At 37.1% G+C, this 27,753-nt stretch overlaps 2 protein-coding genes across 2 annotated transcripts; one reads left to right on the top strand and one right to left on the bottom strand.

Moving 5' to 3' along the window:
• Positions 1-1,665: 1,665 nt before the first annotated feature.
• Positions 1,666-16,104, top strand: LOC109034488 (uncharacterized). The gene is made up of 6 exons (XM_019047685.2): positions 1,666-1,945; positions 3,089-3,229; positions 3,812-3,983; positions 5,165-5,273; positions 6,014-6,216; positions 6,943-16,104. Exons 1-6 carry the CDS (start codon positions 1,805-1,807, stop codon positions 8,235-8,237), a joined length of 2,061 nt encoding a protein of 686 aa, XP_018903230.2. The 5' UTR covers positions 1,666-1,804; the 3' UTR covers positions 8,238-16,104.
• Positions 16,105-16,774: 670 nt separating this feature from the next.
• LOC109034491 (putative peptidyl-prolyl cis-trans isomerase dodo) lies at positions 16,775-20,867 on the bottom strand. Its single transcript, XM_019047690.2, has 3 exons — positions 20,622-20,867; positions 19,642-19,863; positions 16,775-18,791 (listed from the first exon to the last, which is right to left on the bottom strand). Exons 1-3 carry the CDS (start codon positions 20,674-20,676, stop codon positions 18,571-18,573), a joined length of 498 nt encoding a protein of 165 aa, XP_018903235.1. The 5' UTR covers positions 20,677-20,867; the 3' UTR covers positions 16,775-18,570.
• Between the last annotated feature and the right edge of the window lie 6,886 nt (positions 20,868-27,753).

Below are 27,753 nucleotides of genomic sequence, written 5' to 3' on the forward strand. Positions count from 1 at the left end.
AAAAAAAATCCAGGAGTCTCTGAAACTTATGCATCTGTTTGTTGACAGAGTTACTGGGATCATATGTACCGTGCTAAGGAAGAACGCCGTATGAACATTCGAGAGTTGCTAAATTTCCTGGGACAAAATGTTTATTTTTGAAGAAAGTTACGAATATTTTTCCGTTAAATCTTCATAATATTTCGGTAAAATTGCGCACTACATCATCTGAAAAATTTGCAGAAAAATATTCATAAATATACCAGGAAATTTGAGTTTTATCGAAGGTAATTTGGCAACGCCTGAAGGTTCATACGGCATTTTCCCTTTGCACGGCAGAATATCGTCCGCGGCTTCGTAGAGAAGAATCACAGCGCAGCGTACCGAATTTTTAAAGTCGATACGTACGGGTCAACGCGACGAGACGGACGCAGCGCGCGGGTTTATTAAATTTATTCGCTGGTGGTGGTGCGGGAGGCGGGGGGGGGGGGGGGGGGGTGCCTTGAGGAGTCGCTGGAAGCCATGAAAAAAAAGGTGCAAATAAAGCACCTGAGCGACGGGCGCCCAAGTTGAACTTCCCGAGCGTAATTCCCATGGGAGCAGATCCGAGTCGCCGTGTCGAAAGAAGCGCCGCGGCGCGGCGCGCGGAGGTCGCCAAAGCCCGCAAAGCTCCTCACTTTGGCCCACAATCCAATTGAATGTCCTCGGTTTTTTTCCCGAGCGCCCACCCTCCCCCCTCGGCCCGCCCGCCCTGATATTTGATTTGACCATTTTCTACCATGGCGCTCGGATAGCCCGCTCCGCTCCAGACCCGAGCCATGGACCAAGAGAATAAATAAGGACTCCCAACTCCCTATGCTAACCTGTGTTAAAAACCGTTAAACGCGCGCTCGCAGCGAACCTGGCAGAGGGTGCGGTGAACTAACGCCACAGCGGTCCACGATCGTACCTCTATAGTATGTTATTCCATGCAATGTTCTTTGTTTATCTATGATTTATTTATTTGTGTAGATACTTTAATACATTTTACTTTCGCAAACTAATGAAATTGTATAGATACATACCTTCTGCAGAGGTCAATGCGAAAGACTTTGATTTGAAGTATCTTATCAAAACACGAGCAAAGATGATTCAGTCAACTTCTGACGCAGAATCAAAGAGACTTGCTAATAATCAAATTAAAGGTAATGCTTGAAGTCAAGTATCTTTGATTTTGTGACACTCAGTTGATTTTTATCAGTACAACACTATTTCTCACTAAAAAGATTTCACTTAACAGAGAGGCGCCTTCGGCTAAAAGTACAATCCTGATTCCTGCTGCACACTACATACACACTTCCTTTGGCTTTCTCAACAGCAGTTGCTGCTGAGTAAAACGGTTAGAAATAACACTTCACATTAATACCAGTTTATGTACACGAAGAACTGACGAAGATTGAAATGAAAATGGGAAAACTTTTCACACTAAACTCTTCAAAACTGCAGGGCGACCACGAGGATCCGAGGATCTAGAAACTTCTATGAGCACTACTGAGTGATAAGCCTAAAATAGGTGGTGCATGGAAATATAAACAGGAAGACCCAATCATCGGTTTAGTTCACTACACCCTCTGCCAGGGAGCGCTGATGTCAGCGCTAACCGGAGTTGGGGGTCCTTATTTATTCTCTTGGTCCATGCCCGAGCATGCACGATGCCCGTATCTGCGGCCATCCCCCAGTCCCAGTCCTCCCCCTTCATCATTCTTATCAGTGCTCAATGTGATCGTTTAAAATTAAGTGTCGTTAGTTGTTAATCTCGTTGCCTTATTTATGTGTGTAGTTAATTATGGCTTGTGCGAATAAGTCGGAGTACGACCAGATTTGTCGATTGTGCACCTCGAGTTTGGGGCAGGGGCCTTATCACATTTTCGACGATGATTTCTCCGATCAACTCCTGCGGAAGATTGAGGATTGTTTGCCGATCAAGGTAATTCGCTCTGGCAGTCTCTTATCGATTCATCATCATAATTTTCGAGGTGATGTCTCGTCAATCGGTTTTTTGTCACAATTTTGATGTGATTGGGCAATCATGTGGGGCCACTAGTGACCTAGTAATGGGTTTGCCCCTGGGCCACTTGTCAAGTATTCTTTATCCATAAAGACAACTTCAAAGTATTACTTATGAAAATCTGTCATCTTGTCCTTCATGATTGCGTTTCCTGAATTCTCTGACAACATGTCTCTGTGTACAGTTAGATCATCTTTTGGTGATAGTGGCAACCTAACCTCTTTAGATTCACAATCATTGCTGAAACGAACCTGTGGCCTTGATATTGGTGGACAGTCAACTAGCCTACAAAATATGACCTAACATTCGTTAAGAAAAATCCCTCTTATGCTGAAGCACTCTTGACACACTCTAATTTTAGAAAAATGGACAGAGTTTTCCTGTCAAGTACCCATTAAGCAAAAATTTTAACACCATTATCACCTCAGTTATGATCAATCTGAGCCAGACGAAGCTACTGTATCTGACAGCACAGGAGGAAATTAAAGTGTGCAAACACAAGTCACGGTCCTAGCGCAGAACCTTTGAGTGGTCTGAAGTGACAGCTATATTCTTAGGTCAAAATATTCTAGAACTCGCTTTACGTAAGTTGGCAGTTGTTTACGTTGTGTTTGAAAATGGGTCCAATGCAGTCAATCTATAGTGATCGCAAATGGACCACAGGCTGTGACACCTCCATGCAGAGGCAAGTAATACTTAGTCCTCTGTGCGATATGTAGTCAAGCGTAAACAACTGCCATTGCACCTGACCGAAGATGCATCCTATACTTATGATCTAACTTTATATTAACAATGGATGCGTCAATTTTCTGGGATTACAATCTTAAAATGTACTGGAACTGAGGAATATTCAATCTTGAGTTGTGTGAAATTCACCAGGCAGCTAGGTAAAATCGAGCAGTTGATACTTATCCTCACAATATTTTAGAAGCGATGAGGTGTAAACCGTGCTTGAAGAAGTGGTAGGAATTGTTTTATATATTGACCCAGCAGTGGGCATTTTTTAAAATTAAGGAGAGTAGCCTCTTACATTTCATTTACTCATCTTTTTTCCATTTCCAGGTATCTGAAGAAGATGATTTACCAAAATCTGTTTGTGGTGAATGTTACTTGAAATTAGATGACTTTTACAACTTCCGTGAATCTTGTCGAAAAACTGCCAAATTATTTGCCAAAACAGAGGTTCCGGCATTGTTACTTAAGGTGAGTAACAAATGTTTTTTATATGTGCAGGCACGATGCTTTTTCTTTGTTTCTATCCTAAGATTCCATTGGATATATAAAAAAGGAACTTGCCTTTCCTAAGTACAGTTGCAGCCAGACAGCTATTTTGACTTCCATAGCATAACATCATACGATCCTACAATCATGGGATCTCACAATTGTCCCTTACTTACTTAATTCTGAACTTTTCTCTCTTTGCTCAGGAACCTGTTTCTGTACGCCATTTCATTCAAGCATCCACCTGTCCTTACTTTCTTTTATGTTTGCAACATTTTTATTTTGGAGTGCTAAGATTAGAAAACAGATTGATGAATGCTGTTTTTTTGGTATCCCCGATTTGAAGAAGCAAAGCTTATGACTTTGAAAAAGTATTGATTGGTTCCTATAGTTTGTCAGTGCCTGAAGTAGGATAACTGCTAGGCACAATAATGTTACCTTTCTAATCAGATTCTATTCTATGCACTTTAAAAAGTTTTCGGAGTAGCTCACTCTTTACTTCTCTCATTGTAATTTTATTTGTAATTTGCTCATAAGTTTCTAATGTCTGCTGGAATCCAACAGGTACCAGAGGTGCAAGAAAAACGTTTCGGAAACAAATCTGCCATTGAAAGGAGTATCCAGGGGGAGTGCAGGGATGAAAAAGATGGCCAGCTCGTCATCTGCGAGCCAGAAGAAAGCCAGCATGCCAATGGCGACACCATCGCTGACACGGCATCTGACGAAGATGATGAAGGTAAAATTCTCATTTCTGTTAAATTTACAGTAGTAAAATATACTGATTCATTCAAAACCAGAGAGAATGGAAGAGTAACCTTCCATACTCTCTGTTCAAAACCCATACTTTAGATTAGAAATTCTTCAGATGGGTATCCTTTAAATTGGATGATTCCATCAATCAAACAGTTTGTTTGCTTTTTAGTGATATTTAGTTCATTTTCAGGGTCTTAAATATTCATGAACTCAGTTTTTTACTTGCCTACTATCCATAGTTAGTCATTAAAGTAGGTTAAAGAACCACATAATTTTCTCTGCTGCTGTTTTCAAAAAAACATCATAATCCATGCATTTCATATCAATTTATTCCTAACTTTTCAATTTTCTGCTTTCAAGATCTTCAAAACCAAGATACTGGATTTGACAGAGTAATTGAAATTTTCAAACTGGTCCACTTTATTTACCTACTTACCTACTTATACCATAAATATGGAATTACATACTTGTCCAGAGAACCAAAAATTGGAACCTACTGTAGATTAGATTAGTTAGTCAGTCTGTGTCATAGAATTGCGTTATGATACTTAAATCCTACAGGTAAGAAAAAAAATAACAGAGCTGTGTGAAAAAAGTGGGGGTGCAGAAAATGCCTAACTATGCGTCTGACAAAGTGTGAGAATGTGGAAAGGCTCTAAAAATGTGGTAAGATTGAACATTTTTAAGGTTCCAAGTGCGAGTCAAAGAAACAGGTCTCCATTTTTTATATTGGTGGGAAATATTGCGCAAAACCAGGCAAATCCATGTAGGTCAAGCACTCCTGTGGACAAGTTCAGAGACCCCACTGCGCATCGGTGGCAGGAAGTTTATGTGCAATGTTCTTCTTACTGGCTGCAGTCGAGTGAAGAATGGGCAGCAAATGGATTTCAAAAAGATATGCAGTGACTAATCTGTGATGGGGGAAGCTGGCAGGTAAGCGTATGCAAATGTGGAAGCTTGGAAGATATTGCTTCTCTGGTTCTTTACAGACTCCGAAGTTTTCCTTTCAATATCCGGGATATAAAATCTTACCAAAAATATCGATACAAATGAAAATGATAAGCAAAAATTGTTTTCAAACCTTCCTAAAAAGAATAGTTGTGATGCATTCATCCGCTTTGATCTAAATAATTCTAATCATTAATGTCTAAATTTGCTGTCCAGAATCATTGCATGAAAGATCGAAAAAATTGCCTGAATTGGGAGAGCCCTGCTCAGAAGATTACGTCCTAATGAAAGAAGAAACATTTGATCTAGATGTGAAAGATACCAAGTAAGTTACTTTCTCAATGACTTATTGAAACTAGCTTATAAATTTTGAGCTATTAGTAATAAAAGATTCTAGAAATAATAAACATCAACCTACAGTCAAAAAAAAAAAAATTATAAAAGTAAATTCTGAAAATGTTGAGCCCTTGCTTGTTTTGTACTTTATGTTTTTTAGCTTGAAGTTTATTTACTCTTATAAGTCTTTTCACAGCCTTTTGAACCTTAACCACCAATTTACTTCCTGACAATATTGATTTGTGACAACAGATGAAACTAAATTTTGTTTATGTCTCTTTGTTTTCGCTCTTTAGTCTGTTTACTCTACCCGTGTGAGCAAAACCTCCAAAAATGTGAAGGCAAAGAATTTCATGCACCTCCACCTTTAGTTTAGATTTAGTTGGAGATCGTAACTACACACGTAATCTACTATGAAATCTATCGTGAATCTGTTATGTATTAATAATGTGGAGGAACAGTGGCAAACAGGTTACAAATAAGCAAGATAGAAGCCAGAATTATTCTTTACCTTTATTGCAATCTTGATAAGAAATTAGTTTCAATGAAAATTAATAGACTGTAAAGTTTCTCGTTTTTAATAAAAAAGAGCCCCTGAAACCAATGAGGAGAATTGTAAAATTTCAAGTGGAACATTAGGCATCAGCCATGACAGATTTCTCTTCAAATGAATAAATGATTGCAAAAAAAACCAAACCTGTCATAATCACCTTTTTTTTATTTTTTTAGAGCTGGAGGATCAAATGTTCTTGCTGATTACCTAGTAGAATTCAACCATAATAGTCATGACCGGGAGCATGACAATGAAAGAGAGCGTGAACGGGAACTCATGAAAGATAAGGATATTTTTGAGACGCAAAAGCTGAGGAAAGAAGTGTTACCTCCAATGTGGGATGTCTATGAGAAGACAGTCAGCAACAAGGAAAATGATGGTGAGCTCCTAGTTAAATCTCATTTTTCTTTTTTTAATGCCTTACTTATATAATGGGTTCCAGTACATGTTTAGACACAGTATTATTGTCTCTCTCGCTGCCAACTAAACTTGTTGAGAAAAATCTGAAGAATTATCAAAGAGCAGGTTTTGTCCGAGATCATTGAAAACAAAGTTGTTCAGCCAGTCAAATTTTTAAGTAAACAGCTCATCTGTGGTTCTGATGCTTTTTTATTGCATTATTGAGGAGAGCATCAAACGTCATCAGTACTTCAAATAAGTTTTAATTATTTCTTCTGTTCAATTAATTTTAAAAATAAATAAATAAATACATCAAGAAGTCAGCAATACAGGCATATCAAGGAATTTTTTTTGTAACGGAAACGGTGAGCAACTACACTTTGGATTTTGACAAGATGTTAAATGTATGAGTTCCCTAACTGAAGAAAGGAAATGAATTAGCATAGCATAATCATTTGAATATCCTGGTATTATATTCAGACATTCTCATGACATTTTTTATGCTGTCTCTGCTTGTAAATAAAACTAATATGATCTTTAAAACTAATTATGCAAGGTATATGGAAATTGCCATCAAATAGTCTTAATCTCGAAGTAAGTTCTTGGAATGTCTGATTTAACCAATTATGCACCACATCTGCTGTTTATGTTTTCGTCTGTGTGAAATCTGTGAAAAAATGTCTTAATTCTAGTTTTTTCTACACAGGAAAACTCTACGATGGTGTAATCAAAATTACCCACAGGCGCTACATTGTTAGTAAAGGGGCATTTCCGTGTTCACTTTGTGGTGAGTGTTTTGAATTTGACCAAGGCCGAGGCCGTGATGACTCTGAAGAAAAAGCACGTCTTTTTGATTGCCATGTTTGTGGGAAGCTGTTCCCGCGTCGCAGTTCCTGGAAACGACACTTAAGCACGCATGAAGACATGAAACCGTACTTATGCCGCATCTGTGGTCATGGCTTCAATCGCCGCGAGCACCTCTCAAGACATCTTCTCTCCCACACCAATACAAAACCGTTCAACTGTACTGCTTGTGGTAAACTTTTTACCCGTAAAGAGCATTTGGCAAGACACCATCTGTGCAGTCCAACCTGCGTCTCTGCAGACATGAAGGAACAGCTGCGTCCGTTCTGTTGCGAAGTTTGTGGCCACGGGTTTGTGCGAAAGGAGCACCTTTTGCGTCATAGAAAGAAAAATCATGATCTGGACCCCCCTGAAACTGCCGAACCTAAACCATTCGCCTGTGATGTCTGCCATAAGAACTTCACACGGAAAGAGCACTTGAGAAGACATCAAATCATCCACACCCGAGAACTCCTCCTAAATTCTTCACCGTTCGATCTTTCACTCATGGCAAGTGAAAAACCCTTCAATTCTGAGGTATCCATGTTTTCTGTTGATCGTAGCCGGAATAACTCCCTTGAGCCTGCCGAGGCTTTGTTGGAAGGGCAGGAAAGTGAAAAAGCCATGGATCTTTCGAAAGAGGAAGAAAGCGATTGTGAAGAGGATGAAGACACTTTTATTCCACCTGCACCACAAGTCTCCTTGGAAATCAAAGAAGCCTCTACACCTGTAGTCCCACCCATGCCATCAATTTTGTCCATTCCAAGTCCATCAAGACCCAGACTTAAAGCGAAAACTTTATGTGATATCTGCAACAAAAACTTCTCTCGTCGCAGTCATTTGCTTCGACACTTGAAGCGGATTCATCATGTCAGCCTTCCGACCCGCATGCGGCGAAAGCGAGAGCCTCAGCCTGGCGATGAAAATGGAAACTCCTTGCCAAGTGAAGATAGTACCCCGCAGAACTGTGAGATTTGTGGGCGGACATTCGCTCGTCGCCATTTGCTCGAACGCCATCGTGAAGTGATGCACCCGAGTGAAGCGGCCCGCTATGAGTGCGTTACTTGTGGACAGAAGTTTGTTGAAAGCCATCTCCTGGATGCTCATATGGCCATCCATGGCAACACCATTTGTGATAACTTCCTTTGGATGATGTGACCTAACCGCTCGCCTGTCATAGTCTCAATTCCGAGCTTCGGCCATCCTGATCTTTCCTCAAAATGATCTACTCTAGCTTGTGATCTTAGGTTCAGAATATGTGCCAACTTGAAGGGCTTTTTTCGCGGATGATAACCTAATGTCATCAACTTACTCATAGAGGTGAATCATGTAATGCATGACCTAAATATCAACTAAGATTCAGTTGTTGGAGACAGACCTGACTTAAAGCTTGTGTTAGATAATTGGTGTCAGAATTCCTAAAAAAAATTAGGCAAAAAGGAAAAAAAACTTGTATAATATTTTTCATGTGTTACATTATCTGTTCTTTTATCTCTTGTAAGTTAAAATTCTGATGTTAGGTTGACTGAAGCTGATAAAAGCCCTTAATGATTGCAACAAATCTCATGTGAGGACCATTGCCCCTTTTCCAACATAGCATGTAAGTTGTTTCTCTTAGATAATAATTCCTTTACATTGGAGTTGTCAATGTAAACTTACTTACCCCAATTCTCTAGAATATTTTTTGTTATTTAGAAAATTTTCAATGGACGTTTTTATTTTTTGTTTTGGAAGACACGAAAAATCCCATTGGCTTTTTAATCTGGATCACGAAGATTATTCATCTGTCTGGAAACAGTGATGAAGGAACACTTTTATTTTTTTAAAAATGCATAGCGCATAGTCGCTCTTGATAGGCTTGGAAGGCAAAAATCAAAATTATGACCTTTGTAATTTTCGCTAAACCAGTCCAAGTGTTATTGCAGAATGATTTAATCTTAAACTGCGACTTATAGGTTTAATTTGATTAATTTATTTATTTTTCTAATTTATTAAGAGTTAAGGCACTACATTTTCTCTTTTAGTCTTCTCACTTTCTAATGGGACCAATAATTCCAATGGTACTCTCTGTACCATAAAATTGCCTGTAAGACTTATTTTTCGTTAATTTAACATTCCTCCCATTACATTCCATTTTCTGCCCTCAAAGTTTTTCTTCCATTTTTCGTTTATCTTAAATTTATGACCAATGTTTTTGCCTATCTCTGTACCGTTCAGGGTAACACTTCAAATGATTGTTTTCTTACAGTTGTACATCCTGGATTCGAGACATTCAAGTATTCATCATCATCAATGATTCCTCAAACTGCACTGACACTGTGTCACATTTGACTTGGGTTCTCTTTCTTTCTTTTCCATGTCCCAGGTTGTATTTTGAAAATTTGTCGCATGGAAGTATCTTTGAATATGAGAAACATTTCTCAATGATCCTCTGTAAATTACCTCACTTCAATCAGTGAATTTTTGACATAAGTTCACTTTATTCTTAAAATATTTCTCTTCTTATATGATAAGTTACCTTCAAGTCCAAAAGTTATCTTGCCAGTCATCACTACTGTAAGTCATGCATTCGTGCAGAAAAAGTTAACCATTTTTATTTAGCAGTCTTTGTTGTCTCATTTTATTATTTTTAAGACTTATCATTTGGTTTTGTTTCAGCGATTTTATTTGTTTTGAAGTCCCGTTATTTACTTTTTTAAAGTTTGTATAATTTTTCCTATGTATATAAAATAATGATTAGTTCCAGGAAAACTAACATGTATCAGAGCCTGTACTAAAGCGTATTTTCGTTGATGATTGGTCGAGCCAAAATGGGTGGATCACAAGATGTTGTGTTTTATTTTGACGCGATCATAATTTTTAAGACCAACATCGGGACTCACCAGAGAGATAGAAGGTGAAATTCTTGCAAACGTTGGAGCCAAAATATAATCCTAAAAAAAGTAGGGCTTAGAAATGACCTGATGAAGATAATGGCATCCGATCAGCATCAATTTTGAAAGTCTAACTTCAAATGTTTACCCATCCGATTATGATCTTGCCGCCATTATTGCGGCATTTTGGCTTGACCGATCATCATCGAAAATACGCTTCTAGCATCAAAATTTTAGTTTTGAATCATGCCATTGCAATAGTAAAATTATATTCATCCTCTGCTTGCATAGCCCTATAATTTTACAATTAATCCTGCAGAATCCGTCTTGAGGAAGGAAATTAATTCATATACAAAATCATACCAGAAATTACCCCAGAATTTGCACTGGTTGTCTGGTAATTGTGCTATATTTGTAATTTTTTTCTTTAAAAAAAAAAAAAAAAAAAAAGAATATGCCACCATCAATACTTTCAGTTCATGTAGTGTTGTAAATTTCAGTCTTTGCCCGGGAGTTATAAGACGTTCTTCACTCGAACTTTGGTTTGAATCAATTTAGTTTTTTGGTGTAGGTGCTGTTGATCTGCCATGGAAAGATTCTTTCATAGTATTTTTACCGGAATTTGTGATTTCTGTAACCTCCCAAAAGTTTGTTATCCACACTGTTAATGTTTGACTGTTGGGTTTAGTCAGTCGTTTTGTTACATAGATTTTTTATTTTACCTCAGAATTGTGCCTGCCCAGCATGTTGGGCAAATACATAGCTATTAATACATCTATTTTTCCCTCAATGGTTTTAAGTGAGGATTTCCGAAATTTGCAAGTCAGTAAGTCTTATGATCTAGGACCAAAAGCACCGAAAGTCTAATCAGATATTTTGACGTAGATTTTTAAACATGTAGACTGAAGAATGAACATATTTTTTTCACTTTTATTGACTTTTAATAGTTCCCATTGAATATTTTTGGATTTTGGCTTAATTAAGTCGCAGCATAGCAATGAATACCACTATTCAATGTAGTCTGACAATTAATTTGAACCCTGTATGTTCTATGTGAAGAACGAAATGCTGTCTCTTCATACTCATCTTGAACTTTAGATAAAATTGAGCTGTTCAAAAGACCAACTGTTGTCACACCCGAATGGAATTCCTTGACGAATGTCTCAAATTCAACGGAATCTTCAAGTCTTTGTTATGTCCAGATCTGCCATATCTAAATTGTAGTACTCAGCTATTCTCTGACTTATTTCCTCTCGTTGTTATTGAGAGAAGCGGTCATGGTCAGTATTAAGTCTCCTTTTTAACTACTGGAAAAAAACTTCCTCTCAGAAATGAAGTACCCCACTGAGAAATTCAGTTTTATTGTTCGAGCCAGGAACAATTGAAAATAGTAATCAAACCTGCAGATTTTGAATGTTTGTAAACAAAGCTCGCAATTTAATTTATTGATCTGCAGTTGTGTCATAATAATTGGTTGTAAATTGCAGCTAAAAAATCAAATAACCATTGAGTTAGGGCTGAAATGTGATGCGGCTTTTGATGCATAACATTTTCTGGTTGCGTCCTAACTGAGCCATTTTTCTTTTGAATTGCATGTGTTCACTTGAAGCTAGATTCTTGAGTGTCTGAATACCCAACACATTTTGAATTGTATTATATTTTCTGACCGCTATTACGTGAAGATCTGAAAATTTTATTATCCTTTAATCTTGTGTTTTTACCAGTTTCCATATTACGTTGGTTAGCTCTGTATTAGTAATTTAGGTCGCCCCCATGGATTTTTTTTTTTTTTTTTTTCACACGTAGGTTTCATGAAAGCAAATGTTATTTTTATCGGGTGAATGTAAATTTCTAGATCTTTGGTCTTGCAACTTTTTATTGTTGGTACTTCCAGTTTTGATGCAACCAATCGGTTCTATGTTTCTGCTTAAAGATGATTCTTAGAGTATATTTTTGGAGAGTATTTGTCATAGTGTAGGCACGGAGGCCTTACTTTAAATATTATTAGTATGTCTAGTGTTAGAATTAGGGGCCTTGTGTAATATTGAGCTGCGATTGGTAAGAAATATTTGTTAAAACCAGGCCTTAGGTCAGATGCCTTATCCGTTCCTACTTAAGTTTCATTTTATACCTTTCTAAATTTTTTCCATTCAATCCATCCAGTCTTAATTATTCCTGAATGTGCTGTCATTCATTGGATGGACCTGAAGAGTTTCTTTCTGTTTTTTGTTTTTGTTTTTTCTTTCCAACAGAAAATGAAAAAAAACTGCATTAATATCAATGGCAGAGTCTTCAAGTCTCATGATTCTTCCGTTACATCAATCATGCCTTCAAATTAGAATACTGCCCCTTTAATGTACATAATACATCGAGACCATTTTTTGTTTTGCTTGAAAGTACAGTCAATTTTAAATTAGTGTTGAAATATCATAACTTATGTACCACCTGATGTACCTTCAAATTTTTTTTCTTTGGAAAATTTGTCAATTCTCATCAGATTCTAGTATATTCTTGTCTAAAATATCATTCAGTGAAGCAAAATGTGTTTTCTAAAAATATGTACAACATATCTTTAAATTGCTGGATCATAAATTTCTCATCTGCCTATATGTTTTATCATTTGTTATTTATTGAACATGGCAATGGCCAACGACCAGATTTTCTATTTTCAGACGAGACCCTTCAGGCGTGTGAACGCAATAGATACTTAATGTTTCGCTTGAAATTTATCCCTTGCACTAGAAAGAGCTAACACAATACTTTTTCTCAGCATTTTTCAAGAACTGAGAAATTCTCAGCTGATCTTTTTTAATTAGTAATACTCCACCCTTCTTACAATAAGTATCTGAACCATGTTATCTACACTGCTGTAAGGTATCAGGGGAGTTTCTCTGTAAAAATCCATTTAAGTGCAGAATGGGCCAACAAAATCTCCTAACCATGCCTTTATCGCGCCTTATGCCTTATTGTGTGTCAGATTAAAAGATTATATTGTTTGCGATGTGATAGTCTAATCAAGTGGGAGGGTGATATTTTTGTAACAGTTACCGCGAACAAACCTTGTAGATATGCGCTAACCTGCTGCTCCTTCCTTATGTTGCTTATCCTGAAAATTTAGTGTTTTTTTTGTCGATCAACTTTTCTTTCATGAGCTGGTTTCCTCAGTGTGAAAATATATGCCTGTTTTCTTCCGCCTCAAGAGAGTAATTTCACCATACAACTAATGATAGATTTTTGAAACCATACCATTCTTAAAAATTATCATAGCTCATGTGAAAGAAAATATTCTCACCATTTGTTGTTTTCGTTTTGAGAGTGATTGTAGATATTTTGGTATTAGAACTTACAATTCCGTTACATTCCGTTAAAAAAATTGGCAAAGCTTAACCATGAAAGGGTCTGAATTCTGTACCACAATGTGTTAATTCTCCTGAAAACCAAGGGTTACCAAACTTAAAAATCTCTAATTGACTTTGATCAAATAGATTAAATAATGTGTTCTGTATTTTTGTTAGCTGAAAGTGTTACGCTTCCATAATGTTTCAATTCTATCCTCGTTTGTAAAAGGTCTATTTTTGGCATAGTTTCTTTTCCCTTGATCTCTGCTCTTTTTTCGATTCCATTGATTCAGTGTTTTTTTTTCTTTACTTGTGTAAATTTGACTGTTTAATACAGTAGATGCAGTTTATAAATTATTTTATCGAGTCACTTTGTATTTGATTAGCCTTGCCGAAAAGAGATTGCGCATCCTTGTGAGTTACTGAAATAACTGTACATTGTATTACATTGTATTTAAATCTTCTCTAACTTTTCTTGTCTGCAGATTTTTTTTAAATGAGAATAAAAAAAGGCATCTCCTTCACTGAAGCAAAGGAAGTGAGTGTAGGTTATCAAAAGAAAGCCTTACTAGGCAAAAATATGTAAGAGGAACAAGTTTCACAATGTCAGAAATATTAACCTCCAAGCATAGAACGTAGACAATTTCAGTACTGAAATATTAGGGTGTGCACTCAGTTTCATTGAGTGAAAAGAGATAATCGGGAGAAGGGCTCATAGAAATATTTTTTGCTCAGAATGGACCGCAACAGGCAATTGAGTCCGATTCTAAAATATGTATGTTAAATAATCTTGGAAAAAATATCATCTTAAATGAATGCTACTTTATTTTATGAGAATTTATATTGGAAGAATATTGTATGAGAACTGTAAGCAGTATTGATGAGAACTGTAACTGTAGTAGTTCAGAGTGACATGTACATAAAGAAATTAGGTTGGAAACATTAATTGAAAAATTTATTCTGCTAGTTAAACATTATTGCTTTGAAGTGTGCCATGGTGGAAAAAAGTTATTACTTACTTCATTTTAGGAAGGTTCTATCCGTTTTTTCTCGCAATTTTATTTATAATGGAAAATTAGCAAAATTAATTGTAATTTCCAGTGGTCTCTACACGGCATATCATCGGTTTTTATTGAGTCAATAAGAGTTGAGGTCTGCAGATTTTTCCTCTTTTTTAAGAACACACGTAGGTTAATAACTTGGTGCCATTGTTGCCCAACATCCATGTAAGTAGCTGTCCATTAGATATTTAGCAGGATTTAATTGATTTTTCACAGCTTTGGCAGAGGTATTGATCCCTAAAATTTATGCTTAAATAGTGTCACCGTAATTTTCTCTAAGAGCAGATTTTTATGTTTGTTACTGCGCACATGTCGCCCCATCTATTTTTTGTACAGATAGTTGCTTTTCTTTGTTAGATTTTGCATTTAGATTAATTGTTTAAATCCAAATTTTAAATCTTAAACACTGTTTACCATTTCGCTAAGAAAACTAGTCAAAGAAAGTTGATTTTTCAAAGTATAACTTCTCTTATTAATTATTTTGATCCCAGTTATGTAAATATCAACACATGTACAGAATGCACTGAATTTCTTTGCTCCTAATATAAATTTATACAGTAGCATCACAGAGTAGGTAACCTGAAATAGGGACTGCTACTTGCTTGTCTGTAAGAAATGAGTGGACTGGAGACACAATGAATTGCCTCAATATTTGGTGATAGTGACGTAGTATATTTTAATGAGAAAAATTCTCACAAAAAAAGCCTTTACAAGGAGATTCATGAAAATATCACAGAATTTCTGCTGTGCATGCAATTATGCTTATAGAAGTGTCGTCAGCTAAGTTGACGGTTGGTTACTTTCGGTTTGCAAGTGCCAACGACGAATTTGGGCCTCTGGACAAAGCGGTATTCGCTACTATCCACATTGAAAACATCAGTCTCATGATTGTATCGTAAAAAAACTACTTATCAGTTATGATTTGCAACTTTTTTGTGGTTGTGATTTCTGTGTGGCCAAAAATTAAAGTGTTACAAGATTTGAAAGTATTATAAAACTTATCTAAGCTTGTGTTCTTGCTTCTGAGAGAGCCAGATGTTTTCATGTGGATAGTAGTGACGCGAAAACGCCTGCAAACCGAAAGTAAACAACCGTCAACTTAGCTAACGACACCTCTAACAGGTCACCTAACATCTTTCTATTTCAATTTTAGGATTCACTGTTTTTATCAATCTTTACTTTACCCTGTTCCAAATCCAGCTGCAAGGGGAGAGCAAATTCTAAAGCAGCCTCGACGTTTTCATCTGTACGCCAGGCCGGTTGGCCAGCTTGTAAAAAGCAGAAGACAGTCAAATTTTCTCATCTAATTTGTGCAGGACCGTTAAGGTGTTTTTGAGGCGCCTTTTTATCTTGTGCTTTCAGCCAATTGGCCTATAATTACCCAGGGGCTCATGGCTAATGTTACAGGAATTTTCGCCTATCATAAATCTTGAATTTCATGAAATTCCTTTTTTGGTTCAATACTTATTTATATCGAAAATCAAGATCCTATAGTCGCAAGGGTTATTATCTCTTTTTTAAAATTTTATGACTTGGTATTGTTAAGATGGAATTCAATGAGTACCTTTTTTAGTTAGGCAAATTTCACTCTGCATTGCTACTTGAATCCTTTGTTTTTATTTTAATGCAAGTTTTCTTGTTTTATTTTACCAGACCATCAGCTAATGTAAGCATCTTCATTTTTTGTTCATTCCGTTGCTGTATCTGAGCTACTCTGATTCATTATGTTATTAAAATTTTGATATTTTTTGAACCTTGGTGTTGTTTGCTTTTTTGTTCATCTATTTATTGTCCAAATTTAAATTAACCCATTCACCAAAATATGAATATTAAAAAAAAAAAATCTCATTTTAATATCTTTCTGTAGTTCTTCAACATCTCAGTGGTGAAACCAAAAATAAAAGTTTCCCAGTTGTCCACACTGCAGATTTCTCATAATAGGATTTCCATAATAAATTCATTTACAAATTTTCTGACTTTCACTAATCTTTGAGCCAAACTTCCACTTAGATTTTTCTTTTTTCAATGATGCTAAGTTCTCCTAAATGCTACTCACAAAATTACCTGACTTTCCTAGTTTTCCAGGAGACCCTGCATTAAAGTTTACCTTTTTGAAAAAGAGTTACCATACCAAATATTGTGTTACCTTCCTCCTTCCTAACACCTTTAATGAATATCTCCTAGATATATCAGTTTGTATACTTAACCTCTCTAAGAATAAACTATGAAATGAACTAGGAATCATTTTTAATTGAGCGATCAGGCAGATATTTTTCTATCTTCACTCATGATAGAAAAACAGATCTGTGAACTTATAGCCTTTCGAAAATCTGCACAGTTAAAGAAAATTCATTATCAATTCACTGATCCTAAATTCCAAAACTATTGATGAATGGCATTAAAACAAATGACAGTAAGTACGGTTGAAATCTTAACAATTGAATGTTTATTGAACTTATGAAAACAAATATTGATTCTAAGACAAGGACATTAGAGCAAAGCCTCTATGCTAACTGATGATACTAAAATAACACATTGTATTAAGACATGAAAGCTCTTGAAAGATGATTTGTTTAATTCTCAAGCATAAGTAGTTATATCATGCTACAGTAAAGCTGAATGTTTGAATCGACTTATTCTGGGCTTGATTATGCCATAAACTTTGAATAATAACAAATGAGATACTTAATGAGAGGGACACAACAAAACAATTTTGAATATAAAGATAGGACTTGCTCTCATTAAGAGATATTAGAATCAAAATGGTTTAAGGTGAATCTACAGTGGAAGTAGATAAAACATCAAACACGTATTGCTGAAATATGGATTCCGCTTCGAATTTTGGGCAAAAAACAGATTGACTACACTAGTTGCACATTGCAGCCGTTTTACCTGGACAATCTATTTTGTAAAACCCAAAATAAAGCTGAATGGATGCAAATGCAAAATATAACATTTGATTGGTTACATCAAATTGTTAACATTTGTAAGCACACATTTTCAGCTTTCTTTCAGGGTTTCCCATATGGATTCTTGAGAAAGAAATAGATGAAATATATGTCTCTAGGCATAATCAATCCGTTTTACGAAACCAGTATTTGATTAAAATGTGTTTTATATCTTGATATTTGCTTACTTCTGCTGAAGATTCACTCTGAGCTCTATACAATAGGTCTAAACAAGATTTAAAGAGTGACTGGTTCCACGAGAATCAGGGACGATGGCTGGAATGAGTTAAAGTACAAAATTACTGAGGGTCATTGAATACGAAGGGATGTATGCTTAGTGAAATCTCATTCTTAGGGACAGAGGTTGTGGCCTTAAAACGGAAAGCAGATGGAGGTTACCTAAGTTTCTAACAAAATTTCCTTGGTCCTTATGGGAAGAAGAGCAGATGAAGGTTACTTAAAATTTCTAACATTGCTTTGTTCTTTGAGTCATATGTCAAGGAAGAATGAAAGGGGGGCATGTACCAGAAACACAGAAATTTGAAAGTCCTCACAACTGATACTCTCGGTTCATGTATAATCTTTCCGAACAAATTTCAACATCTTCCAAGATAATTTTCAAACTGCTTCCTGAAACATTTTTTATAATACTTTCTAGCATTGAATTACATTGCAATCATATAGATAGAATCAACAAAACATGTTGATTTCTCTGGGTCAATTTTCCACGCCAAAGCTGAAAACCCCCATGAATCTTCGATTGTTATCAGAACTTTCATTTTGTTTCCCAGAAAAAAGTAGGAAAAAATGACTGTGGGAAGCTTGAGAGGGATTTCATTACCAACTCAATAAATGCTGATTAAAAATTACAAGAAAACCTAGAAACCCAAAAAGGATAAAAAAGCTTAAGAATTGGAAAATATTTACTAATAGCTAAAATGGTAGAAGTGCAATTGAATGATTTTCTTTCAAAGAGAGAATGTTCTCTCCAAACTTGAAAATAGCACTGTTTATGACGCAGCTATGCCTTGAAAGGCAGAGAGGCTGTATCAAAATTGACTTAAAACAAGGTGACAATTTTTTTCGTGCGACACATGATTTTTTGGATCAGTATTACTTACCTGACATTATTAAAATTAAAAAATGTTTCTTTGTTGGATGAGGATAGAAGCTTGAGGATCACCCTTCAATCAGTTGTTTATTTTGGCCGAATAAAATGCAGTGAGGAAAATGTTTTGCTGAGATTATCAGGTAGAGATGAGTTCTTTCCACTAGGCAGTGCGCAGTATGATATGAACACCAGAATCAGTAAAAACAGGCTCGCTCAGTTCACCAACCTTAAGAGCAAAAGCAGCTTCTTCAAATGGTCTTTGCATTGCTCCATGGCCAAATGGCCCAAGATCACCACCTCGCTTGGCTGAGCTGCAGTCTGAGTATTTCTGCGCTAATTCTGCAAAGGATGCTTGCCCACTTACGATTTTCTCTCTATATGCTGAAATCATAGAAAAATCAAAGATAAGCAAAATAAGGAACAACACATTAAGCTTTTCTACATCCCTGCTGACAGCCAATCAGAGGAGAACTCTAGGTATTCTTAATGTTTATTTTTCTAACACCATGAAAACTGGACAGTGCTGGACGGGCCTACATTGTTTTCCCAGGAATTTGAAAGTTCATCGTCTTGGCTTTCCAAGGGCCTTTTCCTAAATTTTATTGTCTTTTTCTCATACTCCTCCCTTCTACTTTGTCTTCCTCATGAAGCTTCTAGGAGTCTCCCACCTATCTGCAGGGCAAATTTTGCATTTGTCTCAAGGTGATTTGTTAAGCTCAAGTGACATGGTCGAACTGACATGCAATATATCGCATCGATTAGGTAAAAAATTTCGGCAGATTTTAGATTTTTAGCAAAAAAAAGGTTGATAGCCCCTGCACATGAGCCTGAAGAATCATTCTAAACCCAAAAATCGGCAAAATTTGAAAGCAAGAATGACAGAAATGAAAGCGGAATAATGTTTGGAAAAAAACCTCGCATTCGATTCAGCTACCAATTTCTGTATCGAATGCAAGGTTTTATTCCAAACACAGTTTTGCATTCATTTCTCTGAATTTTGCCAATTTTTGGGTTTAGAATGATTCTTTGGACTCATGCATAGGGATCATTTTTTTTGCTAAAATTTCAAAATCTGCCAAGATTTTTGAACTAAACAATTCGATATATCGCATGCCAGTTCGACCACATCACTTGAGCTTGACGAATCATCTTAATTCCAGCCCTATTGACACACAATTGTTGCAAGTTTTCTATCAATTTAGGGTATTCAAGTAGTTCATGAGAAACTTACATTTTATTGATTCTAGGGCCTCTTCTTTAGAGCGAGTGATATTTTCTTCTCGCCATGACGAAGGTCTCCGGGAGTGCTCATGCTTGACTAGTAAATGGCTGCACTGCACTTTATCTGGTCCTGGACCACCTCCAGATACTGCACCTGACTTCGGTTCAGCTGGTTTGTCAGGTCTATCCCACTGACTTTCTTTGGTGTGCAGATTCAGATAATATGTTTGACCTGCAAAGAACAACACAAAATAGATTAGAGACACTTAAATAGAAAATAAAGCTTGCAAGCATTGTTGCAGAAAAGCAGTGCTCTAATGAGCAGGAAACAGGTGACGAGTTTCCTAGAGTTCTGAGATTGTCTGACATTACATTACCAAGGTTTAGAGGCATATAACTATTAGCCTCATCCTGAACTGATTGAGGAGTTAGAACATAACGCCTACCACCAAAGTCGTCAGGCACGTTATTTGAGCTCTGTACATGGAGAAAATGAATGCGATCAGAGCAGAGGAAGTCTGGCGCTTGGACAGAGTGAGAAAGTTAAAGGTCCGACAATGAAATTTGCTGACTTTCCCTGGTTTCTCATAGTTCTTCAGAGCTTTTCAGAAAAATACAATTGGAATGAGAATGCCCCTTAGAAAATTTTGAAAGGACAACATTTGTAAACATTGCGGATAAGAACTTAGCTTCTGACAGAAGTTCTCATCGTTTTCAGATGAAAAAGGTGGGGTGAAGTAGATTTTATGATTTCAAAAACCTTGGCTTCAACTTTAAGATCAAATTCTGACAGTGACTGTTCTTTACTTTCGATTCATACATCAACTCGTCTCACAAGAAGAGACATAACCTCAAAAGTTGGCTCAGTTGTTATCCTGCGATTTGAGCATGGAATAAATATTTTTTCTTGAGATGATTGGTCAAAGTGCAATGATGAAAAAACAACCGGGGAAAAGGTAAACCTAATTTCAGCTTATTTGTATAACTTACCAGTAGATCGGCTTAATCGCTTCTCCCAACCGGAGGGTAACTGTTCGTCTGCCATGATAAGAATTGAAAATTATTTATGAGTACAAATTTTGAAAAGCTAGCACGAAAGACGATTGAAGTACTCAAGGTAACCGCAAAATACCTGAATTATACGTAATTATTTGAGGTAAAGCAGTGCAATACAAGATTCGTGTTCATCCCACGTTTGGTTGACTTGACTTGACATAGAAAATGTAAACAACACACACACACACGCACACACGCATCGTAGAACCGCAGAGCCAATCAGAGCTATGCCGGTTTTGGCGCGCAACATGGCTATTTTTCAAATTTCCCCGCGTTTATTTGAAAAACGAAGGCGGGAAAATTTTGCGCGCAATGGAGAGGGGGAGAGAGAGGAAGAAAATATCAAAGTGTATCTGTGGTGCTCAGTCCTGTTACGAGGAATTTTTGCACATAAGCCAGCTTTTGGCCTAAGTCCACAGGAGGGTCGGCTCCTCTATATGAGAGGGGGGGGGGAGGGAGGTCCCCCTCCCCTTGAAAATGCAGAATTTTTGAGCTCGATGAAGAGAGATTTTGAGGCATTTCCAAACAGAAAAGCAAGTATGATCTAAGCCTTACAGGCAGCCTGAAACTATGATTTATTCAGCCAACAAGTTTATACATATAGGTAACGCAGCGTCCAGATAATTTTTTATTTTCGATTCAGTGATTACGAAATATCCGATTTAATCAATATCATTCCGATCAAAATATCGAAAGGCTGGGAAAAATTTAATTGAAGTAAAGGTATACAAAGCAACTAACAGCTCGCCGTATAGAAAGCTTGTGCTGTGTGAAAAAATAATCACCAGTTATGCGTAAGAGACTTCAAAGGTTTAAGGTTGCATATAATTTTAAATGACAATAACTCCAACCCACTTTGCAAAAACTTCAAAATCATTAGTTGAAAACTGCTGACGCCGCAAGTTTAAATCATTGCATCAAACACGGTGCGGGGCTAGCGCGCGCGGCACGCATAGTAGCGCCTTACAAGACCGCAGGATACTTCACACATTGCGCGTACAGCAAGGTGCAAGCAGCGCGTAGAATAGCGCTTTACAGGTCTGCATGATACTTCATGCATTGCGCGTATACCACGGTGCGCGCTCAAGTCGTTGAAAAGTCGTATTTTGTGCCGCTACTGCAGTTTTGACCGTTAAGGCCGTAGTTTAAGGGCGCTATAGCCAGGATTGTATTTCGCAAAAAGATAATTTTTGCAGAATAATTTAACATTAAGAAGCAGGAATAATTTAACTAATTAAGAAAAGGAACTCAAATCTACAATATATTACAAAAAAAAAAAAATTGGAAAATCTCGTCATGAAAATACAGAAAATTTGAAAACGCCTTCAATTGAGGCGTGATACCTCACGCGTACCGGAGAGTTCAAATAGTTGTATCCCTGCGCCTTAGCAAGGCGATGGAAGTTTAATATTGAAGTAGCGTCCCCGCTTGGTTTTTCGGCTTTCCTGTGCTATTTTCTTGGTATCAAACAAACCCCGATGTCTACAATTTCCAAACAGTGCACATTTTGAGCTTGCAATCCTAGGATCAGAGTATTGTGGAGATTTTGCAATCCTGTATGTTTTCCGGTGAAAATATAGTTTACGAGTGGAAATTTTTCATGTTGGGGTGTTGTTACGTTCTATCATCCGGAAAACCACGAACTTAGCCAACTTCCAGGGAGGGGAGAAGGACATTTTTTGTTATCACATATGTGGCAAAATATTCAGGGAGATATTCTTGACATCCTAATCACACAAAAATGAACTCTGGCAATCCAACCTAACTTCGACATTTTTTGCAAAATGACTTTGGTACGCCTATGGCTAATATCGAAAAATTATTGGTGGAGGGGGGGGGGGAGTCCACCGCGGCACCATGATGTGCTGGTATGTTGGCCGCTTCGAGGAGCCAGTCAAATTCTGATCTTAATTGCAGGGATTCAGAAATTCTGACGATGTTTATTTATTTTTTTTTTTTGCCGGTGAAAATAATAAAGAAAATAGAATGGACGAAAATATTGGGCCAAAATTTTCTTTGATTTTGTTTGATATTAGTTAGTCGCTTTTGATTAGTTGCCCGGTTTTTAAGATCGATCAAAAGGAAAAATGCTCTGAGGCCATGGCAGAAAAAAATCTTAATTCTTAAAATGAAGGCGTTTCTTATGCATCGTCAATTTTCATGAAAAGGATTACCTCAAGCAGCCGCATTACTCGATCAACTGCGCTGCTACACTCATGAATGGCTTATAAATGATTCAACTATTCGGCCTCTGAGGCCACTGTAGGAAGTATCTTTTCTAAATGAAGGCGTTTCTGTTACGTCGACATTCTTCACCAAACGATTATATATCTCAAGCAATCGCATATCGCTCATCTGCCTGCTACACTCATGAATAGGTTTTCAAATGATGCAACTATTCGGCCTTTGAGGCCACGCTAGGAAGTATCATTTTTAAATGAAGGCGTTTCTTTTGCGCCAACAATCTTCATCAAAAGATTATCTCAAGCAGCCGCATTCCTCGCTCAACTGCGCTGCTAAATTTGTGAATGGGTTTTGAAATGATGCAACTATTCGGCCTCTCAAGCCACGCTAGGAAGTATCTTTTCTAAATGAAGGCGTTTCACTTGCGTCGACAATCCTTATCGAAAGATTATCTCAAGTATCTCTTTTACCACAAAAGCAATAATATAACAACTACTTTAGGCAATTAGTAGACTTGGTATTCACCACGAGCTATCTATAAGAACAACAATGCTTTACTGTCCGTGTTACACGCTATCTTACTTTATAATATAAAATCATAAGAGTGATGCAACGTACGAAACGCATAACGGCCGAGGCGCGTAATGTTTCGGTGGGTTGGACCGCGGAGCAGTCAGGAGAGGCACCCCCTAGTTATTATTAAAATAATAGTTTATTCTAGGCAATAAAATCGACCCTCGTCATAATTATGAAAGCATGGATTGTCATCATATTCCGTGTGGTGTTGAGCTAGGAGAACTGTGAGGCATGAGCCAGAAGCTAACGAGAGACGATGATCTAATATGAAAATAATCGTGGATCAAGGCCCCGTCTCCGCACCCGCCAAGATCCAACAGGAAATTTCCAATTCCGCACCCGGCTGTGGCCACTCGGGCTCCTGCGGAGGGTGCACCGATGCCCAGCGTTGCAGTCCTGCCGTCGTTGCATTTGCTCCATACAACTTTAGCGTGTCGAGTAATTTTTATTTTACAAGTAAAATAATAATGTGGAGAAGCATACGACGGTGTAAGTCGGCAATAACATAACTCGGTTTGCAACGTCGTAGATTTCCTGTCATACTTCATTTTTTTAAACGGAAAACTACTCATCGGCAATTCTTTAGAACTGCTGTGATTTTTCTTCTCTGTGCGAAAAAAATTCTGCAGAAACTTCAAGGAATGATGTCAATTTGTTCTCTTTTAAAGAAATAACACAGAGGTGGAGATTTCCAGACACCGCAAACGAGATATATGATTGCCGACTTACGCCGCGCCGCGCCGTCAAATACATATTTTTCAACTAGTGTTGCAATGGCAACATGTCAGCGAGGTGGAACATTTTTAAAGCCGAACATTTTTAAACGTCCGGACATAGGTCCCTAATAAAACCTCCCTTTCTAAAATTTTTTTTCAAGGAATTGGAGCAAATGTGTGATTCATAAGCCTGAGAAGATTTTTTTTTCAACCATTTTTTTTTCTCGGAGTAACTGTGAGGTGGAACTGTCATTCCTGAAAACTGTTTCATCCAAACACTGTTCGACGTTTCCATCTGAAGTAGAAACATTGTCTTCACGATTGTTTCTATGAAAATTATTATATTTTACCAGTTTTTGTCTCAAAACAACCAGTGTAAAGGCCCAAGAAAACATTTTTGTAGCAGAGAGTCAGAAGTCAGAGCACGATTTGCTCTGAAATCAAGTTGCAGAGGAGCCAAAAAGAGGTGTATGTATAAGACGGCCATTATCGAGTTATTACCCCGGCACGGGTCAAAAGAATTTGAAATGGATTTATTATTTGAGACTGGGAGCGATAGAATTTCAAATAATGGAGTTTGCGAAGCGCAGGTGCGGAATTTCGATTCCCGTCCAAATCATGCACGGTGATTGAAGCATACGAAATGACCAGGTCTCGATCTCACACGAGACCGCCAGACACGTCCTCGCCTAAAATGCGTCACCATGCACGAGGCGATCGCAACGTGAGAAATTTATTACGGTGCAGTTTTCCTTAAACGATTTTGGTATTCCTCAAGCATCTTTCCTCGCGCTGTACAAATACCGTCAATTTTAAGGATCAGCATTCGGGGAGAAGAGAAGCAAACAAAGAAACAAACAAAGAAACAAGCAAAAAATTCCAAGTCGATGGCCGATATGCAAAATTACGTATCTCTGTTAGCGATGTAGCAGACTTCCCGTCATTTTTTTTTATTCAGAGAACCAGTCGGCGTAATTTATTGAGAATCTTCATGATTTTTCTTCACGGTTAGCAAAATATTTTGCATAAATTTCGAATTATACAAAAGGCTTGTTTCTCTTCGAAACAATAAAATTGGAGTAGAATTGCTCAAACACCGCATTGGAGAACGTAGTTTTGCAAGATCCATGCATAATGTGATGTTTTAACTATATATATACCTTAATATTGGAGCGTCAATCTTGAAATGTTTGATGTACCAACAGAACAACTTCCACTGGGTAGGGCACTCTAATTGTGCATCAATAAAATGAAATAAAAATTATGGACTATATATCGTGCCAAAGGTTGAGCTCAAACTGTATGACGTGAAAGTGTGAAACTTAAATTACACACAACACGCAATTTTCAAGTTTAGGCATTGATATACTTTAATTTTTTGCGAAAGGTCGTGAGTCTTCCTAGAATAGGTAAAAAGCAAAAATTCTGCAGTCTATACTGTTTGCACACTAAAAAAAGGATTGGTAGAATTTACCATTCCTTCGCGATGTGTGAACTATAGAAACTACAGCGGAATCTACTACAAATCTTCAATTCGATTCTTCCAGAGGAATGGTTACCTGTACCAGTAATGTTTAGGTACCTTTCTCCTGGAAGAATTGACTCTGAATGGACGCTGTGTGAAATACAGCATGAAGGAATGGTACATTCTACCAATCTTTTTTTTCAGTATACACTTCGTACCTATATTCAAAATTCATTCACTGTCCTCGCAAGTCAAGTCGTCATAGGTGGAAGTCTCTCCGACAATATTTTGCAAAGCAGCTTTTGTATTTACGTGCCAAGATTTAAATACAAATGAAATGAAATAGTGTTGTCAAGAAATGCCGCTATAGAGATAAGCTCAAATGCAAGGGGTCAGAACAAAGAAGTTTTTACTCATGAGTGCTCATGCTCACGCACGCTTCATGGTTTATGAACGGATCAAAAAGCATTCAAACAATAATACAGAACCAGCATGTGCGTCGAAAAAGTATTTAGATTTTCTCTGTATGTGTTTTCTATATTCCGTCTTTATATCTTCATCTTCTAGTGCAGAAGCACATCGTATCACGAAAAAAATGGTTCACCGATTTAACAATTAAATTGTTGAAAAAATATGTCCAACATATTTCAAATGCACATTTTACAACACTGATAAGCTACAATAGTGGAAAAACGGGGGTAGTTAAATTAGCATTTTTTTATTGTAAAATATGCATTGAAACATGTCTAATATTTTTTTAAACTAAAACATTGTTAAATCAGCAATATCAATTTTTTTCCTTTGTAATGTGTCGCATATAATTGCTTTGCCGATAAAGTAACTATCCCACTTAAATGGAGGAGCCTGTAAAGAAATAAATATGAAAAAAAAGTACATCTCAAATTGTCATGCACAAGCACGTATCACTGGTATATCGACGGTGAAACTACCAAACCACGTATCTCGTTTGCGGTGTTTAAAAATCTACGCTCACATTTTATTTTTTTGAATTAGACCAAATCAATATCATTCCTTGAAATTTTCACGGAATTTTTTCCGCACAAAGAGGAAAAATCACAGAAATTTTCAAGACTGGACATTAAGCGGTTTTTCATTTAAAAAATAAAGTATGACAGGAAGTCTGCGACGTCGCAAACCGAGATACGTGGTTTGGTAGTTTCACCGTCGATATAGTCTCGCGCAATGAGAACCATTATTTACATTTATTCTCTAGCAAATGTGCGTGCTAAAATCCGGACGAATGCTCAACATGTTTCGACACTCATGTAGCTAAAGGAGTATATAACCACTGGAAAGAAGGAGTATATGATTTCACTGGTGCATTTTAGTAAGTCCATCGAGGCTTGTTCATCTTCTCTAGTCGACTCTTCTGATCTTAGAGAAAATAAAAAGAAACTTAAATGAAAAGAATAGGGAAGGAATATAAAAAGAAACATTTTGAGAGAAAAATACGTAGGAAAACAAAGAATACAGGCCCGGAACACGGGATGAACATCGTAGATAATACATACCGGCAATGTTTATGATCTATTACTTGAATATTCCTAAAATGAGGATGTTGCTCCTGAACTTAGATAATTTTCCTGCTTGAAAATGTTCGCATGCTGCAATTATATAGCAATTGCCGCCAATTTGCGAGCAGTTCCCATGTAGTTTCGATAAATCGCAATAATGCGTGTCGGCATAATGAAGGCTGGTGGGAATGGCCTTCTAAAGCCCAATCTTAGCTTGGAGCGCCTTCAATTTTTTTGATACTCGATGCTTTGTCCCGGAGTTAGTTTAGTTGCTTGTCCGATCCAAACTCAACCGAGGCCGTAGATTTCATTACACGCTCTCCTGTTGAGTGAGCTTGTCACATATTCGTATTGATGTAGTGCATTTCTAGTTCAACATATTTTTTTATTCTAAAAAAGGGGACAAATGAAAGAATAGAATGAAAGTTCTATTTGTTGGACCACTTTTAAATCGGAATGCCATTAACAAAATAAATTTGGACACAATCAACCTAAAGCAAACGTAAAGTCTTGAAGAAATAAACCGACGATAATATACAGCTTATTTGCGGGACTTGGAGGACTAGGCGCATAACGTAAGTGCAGTTTTT

This window comes from Bemisia tabaci, chromosome 3 (genome assembly GCF_918797505.1).
Source record: "Bemisia tabaci chromosome 3, PGI_BMITA_v3".
NCBI lineage: Eukaryota > Metazoa > Arthropoda > Insecta > Hemiptera > Aleyrodidae > Bemisia > Bemisia tabaci.